At 42.6% G+C, this 8,242-nt stretch overlaps 1 protein-coding gene across 1 annotated transcript; it reads left to right on the top strand.

Moving 5' to 3' along the window:
* Positions 1-1,521: 1,521 nt before the first annotated feature.
* Positions 1,522-2,613, top strand: LOC133574850 (uncharacterized). Its single transcript, XM_061927153.2, has 2 exons — positions 1,522-1,880; positions 2,143-2,613. The coding sequence occupies exons 1-2, from the start codon at positions 1,777-1,779 to the stop codon at positions 2,567-2,569; spliced, it is 531 nt and encodes a 176-aa protein (XP_061783137.1). The 5' UTR covers positions 1,522-1,776; the 3' UTR covers positions 2,570-2,613.
* Positions 2,614-8,242: the final 5,629 nt, after the last annotated feature.

Genomic DNA, 8,242 nt, shown 5'->3' with positions numbered 1-8,242 from the left:
TAGAGGGCAGTGTCATCATTGTGTTTTCATGTCCGAGACAGAGGGTTGTTTGGTGTGTGTGTGTGTGTGTGTGTGTGTGTGTGTGTGTGTGTGTGTGTGTGAGTGTGTGTGTGTGTGTGTGTGTGTGTGTGTGTGTGTGTGTGTGTGTGTGTGTGTGTGTGTGTGTGTGTGTGTGTGTGTGTGTGTGTGAGTGTGTGTGTGTGTGTGTGTGTTTTAGCGTGTGTGTTTGTTTGTGATAAAATGTGTGTGTGTGTGTGTGTGTGTGTGTGTGTGTGTGTGTGTACGTGTTTTTTCGTGTGTGGTTTTTGGGTTAAAATTTGTGTGTGTGTGTTTGTTTGTGTTAAAATGTGTGTGTGTGTGTTTGTGTTTTAGCAAGTGTGGTTTTTGAGTTAAAATGTGTGTGTGTGTGTGTGTGTGTGTTTGTGTTTTAGCGTGTGTGTTTGTTTGTGTTAAAATGTGTGTGTGTGTGTTTGTGTTTTAGCAAGTGTGCTTATTTGTGTTAAAATGTGTGTGTGTGTGTACGTGTGTGTGTGTTTGTGTTTTAGCGTGTGTGTTTGTTTGTGTTAAAATGTGTGTGAGTGTGTGTGCGTTGATTTGTGTTAAAATGCGTGTGTGTGTTTGTGTTTGTGTTTTAGCGTGTGTGTTTGTTTGGGTTAAAATGTGTGTCTGTGTGTGTGTGTGTGTTTGTGTTAGCGTGTGTGTTGATTTGTGTTAAAATGCGTGTGTGTGTGTGTTAGTGTTTTAGCGTGTGTGTTTGTTTGTGTTAAAATGTGTGTGTGTGTGTGTTTGTGTTTTAGCAAGTGTGGTTTTTGGGTTAAAATTTGTGTGTGTGTGTGTGTGTGTGTGTGTGTGTGTGTGTGTGTGTGTGTGTGTGTGTGTGTGTGTGTGTGTGTTTGTGTTTTAGCGTGTGTTTGTTTGTGTTAAAATGTGTGTGTGTGTGTTTGTGTTTTAGCAAGTGTGGTTTTTGGGTTAAAATTTGTGTGTGTGTGTGTGTGTGTGTGTGTGTGTGTGTGTGTGTGTGTGTGTGTGTGTGTGTGTGTTTGTTTTTTAGGGTGTGTGTTTGTTTGTGTTAAAATGTGTGTGTGTGTGTTTGTGTTTTAGCAAGTGTGTTTATTTGTGTTAAAATGTGTGTGTGTGTGTGTGTGTGTACGTGTGTGTGTTTGTGTTTTAGCGTGTGTGTTTGTTTGTGTTAAAATGTGTGTGAGCGTGTGTGCGTTGATTTGTGTTAAAATGCGTGTGTGTGTTTGTGTTTGTGTTTTAGCGTGTGTGTTTGTTTGGGTTAAATTGTGTGTGTGTGTGTGTCTGTGTGTCTGCGTGTGTGTGTTCGTGTTAGCGTGTGTGTTGATTTGTGTTAAAATGCGTGTGTGTGTGTTTGTGTTTTAGTGTGTGTGTTTCTTTGTGTTAAAATGTGTGTGTGCGTGTTAGTTTGTGTTAAAATGTGTGTGTGTGTGTTTGTGTTAGTGTGTGTTTGTTTGTGTTAAAATGTGTGTGTGACTAAAAGCCAGGTGGGAGGAGCCACGAAGTGACAGGTGACACAACCTGTTCTACCTGCAAGCAGAACATCAGTTGGTTTTGTCTGCTCCAAGGACACGCCCCCTGTGGCGGCGTGGGCGTGGCCTGCACTATCCACTGCACGCTGAAGACCGGTCTCTGGTCACAAGGTCCTCTTCCTCCACGCCGCACACCTGTCCTCTTCCTCCACGCCGCACACCTGTCCTGTTCGTCCACGCCGCACACCTGTCCTCTCGCTCCACGCCGCCCAGCGCCCGTGTCAACATGCCTGAGACGGCGGAGTCGCACATGGTCAGCATGACCACCAACCGCAACTGCACGGTGGAGATGTGCAACGTCACCAGCTTCTTCTGCCTCACCAACCCCAAGTAAGTAAGGAAGTAAGTAAGTAAGTAAGTAAGTAAGTAAGTAAGTAAGTAAGTAAGGGTAAGTAAGTAAGTAAGTAAGTAAGTAAGGGTAAGTAAGTAAGTAAGTAAGTAAGTAAGTAAGTAAGTAAGTAAGTAAGTAGGTAAGTAAGTAAGTAAGTAAGTAAGGGTAAGTAAGTAAGTAAGGGTAAGTAAGTAAGGGTAAGTAAGTAAGTAAGTAAGTAAGTGTGTCGCCGGGTGTGCCCGCTAACGCCTCACCTTGCAGGGTCCACATGGAGAGCGGCTACCCCTACAGCCCCCCCCAGCCCACCGTGCGCACCGGCCACACCGAGCTGTGCTCCTTCACCAAAGACGACAACACGGCGTCGGGCGCGGTGGGCGTGCTCACCTACGAGCTCTTCCACATGCAACAGCGGCGCTGCACGGAGGTGGTGGCCCTCATGTTCTCCGTGCCCTTCGACTACACCTTCTACAAGAACTGGCTGGGCGTGGGCGTGTTCGAGCACGCCAGGCCCGTGGACCACAAGCTCTTCGACCACATGTACGAGCAGAAGGACTTCAAGAACTTCGTGCGCCACGAGGCCGACGGCTCGGGCGTGCTCTTCAAGGGCAGGGAGGTGGACGTGAGGGCCTGCATGTCCGACGAGGGCCGCGCCATCGTCAAGATGGAAGTCTACGACAGGATGGGCTGATGTCACAATAAAAGCCTCCGCTCACAATAAAAGCTTGACAAGAATGTCTGGGTGTGGTCTGTGATTCAACAACCTTTCACAATAAAAGCCTGAGCTAGACCAGGGAGGAGCTCAGAGTGAAGCCGCTGGGAGGAGCCAGGTGAGGTGGTCTGGCCATCTGGGCCACACCCACCATCATGTAACCACCACTTCAAATGATGTAGTGGGCCACTTTAAATGATGTAGTGGAACCCTTCAAATGATATAGTGGGCCACTTTAAATTATGCAGTGAAACCCTTCAAATGATGTAGTGGGCCAATTTAAATGATGTAGTGGCCCACTTTAAATTATGTAGTGGAACCCTTCAAATGATGTAGTGGGCCACTTTAAATTATGCAGTGAAACCCTTCAAATGATGTAGTGGGCCAATTTAAATGATGTAGTGGCCCACTTTAAATTATGTAGTGGAACCCTTCAAATTATGTAGTGGACCACTTCAAATGATGTAATGGGCCAATTTAGATGATGTAGTGGGCCACTTTAAATGATGTAGTGGCCCACTTTAAATTATGTAGTGGAACCCTTCAAATGATGTAGTGGGCCGAATTAAATGATGTAGTGGGCCAATTTAGATGATGTAGTGGACCACTTCAAATGATGTAGTGGGCCACATTAAATTAGGTAGTGGGCTACTTTAAATTATGTAGTGGGCCACCTTAAATGAAGTAGTGGGCCAAATTAAATGAAGTGCTGGGCCAATTTAAATGAAGTAGTGAGCCACTTTAAATGATGTAGTGGGCCACATTTAAAGGAAGTGGTGGGACACATTAAATGAAGTTGTAGGCCAAATTAAATGAAGTAGTGGGCCACATTAAATGAAGTAGTGGGCCAATTAAATTATGTAGGTAGTGGGTCACTTTAAATAAAGTAGTGGGCCACTTTAAATGAAGTGGTGGTCCACTTTAAATGAGGTAGTGGGCCACTTTAAATTATGTAGTGGAACCCTTCAAATGATGTAGTGGACCACTTCAAATGATGTAGTGGGCCAATTTAGATGACGTAGTGGGCCAATTTAAGTGATGTAGTGGCCCACTTTAAATTATGTAGTGGAACCCTTCAAATGATGTAGTGGGCCGAATTAAATGATGTAGTGGCCTTCTTTAAATTATGTAGTGGAACCCTTCAAATGATGTAGTGGGCCAATTTAAATGATGTAGTGGGCCAATTTAGATGATGTAGTGGGCCACTTTAAATGATGTAGTGGGCTACTTTAAATGATGTAGTGGGCCAATTTAATGATATAGTGGGCCGTATAAATTATGTAGTGGGCCAAATTAATGATGTAGTGGGCCGTTTTAAATGATGTAGTGGACCACTTCAAATGATGTAGTGGGCCACATTAAATTAGGTAGTGGGCTACTTTAAATTATGTAGTGGGCCACCTTAAATGAAGTAGTGGGTCAAATTAAATGAAGTGGTGGGCCAATTTAAATGAAGTAGTGAGCCACTTTAAATGATGTAGTGGACCACGTTTAAAGGAAGTGGTGGGACACATTAAATGAAGTTGTAGGCCAAATTAAATGAAGTAGTGGGCCAATTAAATGATGTAGTGGGCCAAATTAAATGATGTAGTGGCCCACTTTAAATTATGTAGTGGAACCCTTCAAATGATGTAGTGGGCCGAATTAAATGATGTAGTGGCCCTCTTTAAATTATGTAGTGGAACCCTTCAAATTATGTAGTGGGCCAATTTAGATGATGTAGTGGGCCACCTTAAATTATGTAGTGGGCTACTTTAAATTATGTAGTGGGCCAATTTAATGATGTAGTGGGCCGTTTAAATTATGTAGTGGGCCGATTTAAATGATGTAGTGGGCCAATTTAGATGATGTAGTGTACCACTTCAAATGATGTAGTGGGCCACCTTAAATTAAATAGTGGGCTACTTTAAATTATGTAGTGGGCCACCTTAAATGAAGTAGTGGGCCAAATTAAATGAAGTGGTGGGCCAATTTAAATGAAGTAGTGAGCCACTTTAAATGATGTAGTGGGCCACATTTAAAGGAAGTGGTGGGCCACATTAAATGAAGTAGTGGGCCACTTTAAATGAAGTAGTAGGCCACCTTAAATGAAGTAGTGGGCCACATTAAATGAAGTAGTGGGACAATTAAATGATGTAGGTAGTGGGTCACTTTAAATAAAGTAGTGGGCCACTTTAAATGAAGTGGTGGTCCACTTTAAATGAGGCAGTGGGACAATTTAAATTAAGTAGTGGGCCACATTAAATGAAGTTGTGGGCCACATTAAATGAAGTAGTGGGCCAATTAAATGATGTAGGTAGTGGGCCACATTAAATGAAGTAATGGGCCACTTTAAATGAAGTTGTGGGCCAAATTAAATGAAGTGGTGGGCTACTTTAAATGATGTAGGTAGTGGGCCAATTTAAATGAAGTAGTGGGCCAAATTAAATAAAGTAGTGGGCTACTTTAAATTATGTAGTGGGCCACCATAAATTATGTAGTGGGCCACATTAAATTATGTTTTGGCCCACTTAAAATTACATAGTGGAACCCTTCAAATGATGTAGTGGGCCAACATAAATTATGTAGTGGGCCACCTTAAATTATGTATTGGCCCACTTAAAATTACGTAGTGGAACCCTTCAAATGATGTAGTGGGCCACTTCAAATAATGTCGTGGGCCACATTAAATTATGTAGTGGGCTATTTTAAACTATGCAGTGGGCCACTTTAATTGAAGTAGTGGGCCAAATTAAATGAAGTGGTGGGCCACTTTAAATGAAGTAGTGGGCCACATTATTTTATTTTTTTATTTTTATTTTTATTTTTTATTTTTTTATGTCCTGTCCAGCTTCTCAGGCAAATCATATAGTTGATGTAGATGCCCATGTCGGCTGTTCACATTTACTTTACAAAAGAGAAGTGTAGGATACTTCTCTTGTTGCCTTATTTGTATTTGACTTTATTAAATGTATTTATATTATCATTTAGTGCAGCCGGGCCGGAGCAGGAGGGGATAGAAAGAGAAAAAAAAAGAAGACAGAGGGGGAAATTGTGGGGACAAGAGGGGGATTAGACAGAGAGACAAAAACAACAACAGCAAACAACAACAACAACAACAATAGAGCAACATCAGCAAATATGACATGTACAAATCTGATGGTAAAAGTAATAGCAAATAAGCAGTTAGCGAAAAATAAAAAATAATACAGAAATAACAATGAGCATTATTACACTACAAATGGATCAATACAAATACCAATAGAAATAGCGCTATTGATAATGAACAATACCAATAATTTACCTTTATTATCAACAATACAGTTGTTTAAATGCAACAATACATATACGTAATGATAACTTGAGATACGAAAGAATGCAGAAAAATGGAGGGGGAGAAAGAGAAGCAACCTACATTAACCTTGTAGATTGTTATAGTCACAATAGGTTAAGCTTTGTCAGTGTGCCATGTGCTACACCCAGTTTACCCTAGGGCAACAACGTTAATATATGTTTGATGAAACCTGATTATGTGCATGAGTGTAAGTATGCATATGTACTTGTATATGTACAGAATGTGTATATGTGTTTGTACAATGAATGTATATGTACAGAATGTGTATATGTGTTTGTACAGTGAATGTATATGTACAGAATGTGTATATGTGTTTGTACAGTGAATGTATATGTACAGAATGTGTATATGTGTTTGTACAGTGAATGTATATGTACAGAATGTGTATATGTGTTTGTACAGTGAATGTATATGTACAGAATGTGTATATGTGTTTGTACAGTGAATGTATATGTACAGTATGTGTATGTGTATGTTTGTATATTGAATGTGCGTGTGGATGTACGAACATTAGGTAGGTAAATATGTACTGTATTTGTGTATGTATGTGGGAGCGTAGGTACCTATGTACGTATGTGAGCATATGTGAATTTGCATGTACAATACATTCGACTCCCAGAGTGCGTGGGAGCCAGAGCACGGCCCCATCACCCCCGAGAGCCCAACCCACAAACAGGAGGCGTGGTGCCCAGGGAACCAGGGACCACCGCCCCCACGCAGCCAAGCCGGCCAGCGACAGGAACCCCAGAGCCCGACCCACCGTACCGCCCACAAGGGCCAGCAGCAGGCCGCAGACAGACGCACCCGGCAGAGGACAGGGCACGAGAAAAGCAGGGGACAGCCAGACCCCAAGCCAGCGAGAGACCACACCCCACACGGGCAGAAAGGCGAGACGCCCCGCCCGAGGGACCCAGAGACTCCCCGCAACCGGACGGGAAGACCGCCCCCGCCCCACCGGCAACCGGGCCCCCACGAGCCCACCCCCCACCCCCGGAGAGCGCGGCGAGGCCAGCCCCCGGCCACCCCACCCAAACCAAACCGGCCGCCGCAGGACCACCCAGGCACAGGGCCACGGGAACCACCCACCCCACCCGCAGGGACCCCAACGATGGAGATGGAACAACCAGCAACCGCCCCGCCGAGCCCCCCCCCTGAGGGAGGGGAAAATTAAAAAATAATATTAATAAAATATATTAAAAAATAAATAAATAAATAAATAAATTAATTAATTAATTTAAAAAAAAAAGAATTAAAAGAATTAAAAGTGGGCCACATTAAATGAAGTAGTGGGCCACATTAAATTATGTAGTGGGCCACATTAAATTATGTCGTGGGCTATTTTAAACTATGCAGTGGGCCACTTTCAATGAAGTAGTGGGCCACATTAAATGAAGTAGTGGGCCAAATTAAATGAAGTTGTGGGCAATTTTTAAATGAAGTCGTGGGCCACATTAAATGAAGTAGTGGGCCACAATAAATGAAGTAGTGGGCCAAATTAAATGAAGTAGTGGGCCACATTAAATGAAGTAGTGGGCTACTTTAAATTATGTAGTGGGCCACCATAAATTATGTAGTGGGCCACCTTAAATTATGTATTGGCCCACTTAAAATTACGTAGTGGAACCCTTCAAATTATGTAGTGGGCCACCTCAAATAATGTCGTGGGCCACATTAAATTATGTAGTGGGCTATTTTAAACTATGCAGTGGGCCACTTTAATTGAAGTAGTGGGCCAAATTAAATGAGGTGGTGGGCCACTTTAAATGAAGTAGTGGGCCACATTAAATGAAGTAGTGGGCCACATTAAATTATGTAGTGGGCCACATTAAATTATGTCGTGGGCCACATTAAATTATGTCGTGGGCTATTTTAAACTATGCAGTGGGCCACTTTCAATGAAGTAGTGGGCCACATTAAATGAAGTAGTGGGCCAAATTAAATGAAGTTGTGGGCAATTTTTAAATGAAGTCGTGGGCCACGTTAAATGAAGTAGTGGGCCAAATTAAATGAAGTTGTGGGCCACTTTAAATGAAGTAGTGGGCCACATTAAATGAAGTAGTGGGTCAGTTTAAATGAAGTAGTGGGCCACATTAAATGAAGTAGTGGGCCACATTAAATGAAGTAGTGGGCCAAATTAAATGAAGTTGTGGGCCACATTAAATGAAGTGGTGGGCCAATATAAATGAAGTAGTGGGCCACTTTAAATGAAGTAGTGGGCCACATTAAATGAAGTAGTGGGTCAGTTAAATGATGTAGTGGGCCACATTAAATGAAGTGGTGGTTCAATATAAATGAAGTAGTGGGCCACTTTAAATGAA

The sequence above is a fragment of the Nerophis lumbriciformis genome, linkage group LG32 (assembly GCF_033978685.3).
Source record: "Nerophis lumbriciformis linkage group LG32, RoL_Nlum_v2.1, whole genome shotgun sequence".
NCBI lineage: Eukaryota > Metazoa > Chordata > Actinopteri > Syngnathiformes > Syngnathidae > Nerophis > Nerophis lumbriciformis.
This window is presented reverse-complemented; position numbering and strand designations above follow the sequence as displayed.

Excerpts from the sequence above, each read along its gene's own strand:
- LOC133574850 (XM_061927153.2), top strand. The coding sequence starts at position 1,777 with ATGCCTGAGACGGCGGAGTCGCACATGGTCAGCATGACCACCAACCGC. Across the intron at positions 1,881-2,142 it reads TTCTGCCTCACCAACCCCAA|GGTCCACATGGAGAGCGGCT; the intron begins GTAAGTAAGGAA and ends CTCACCTTGCAG.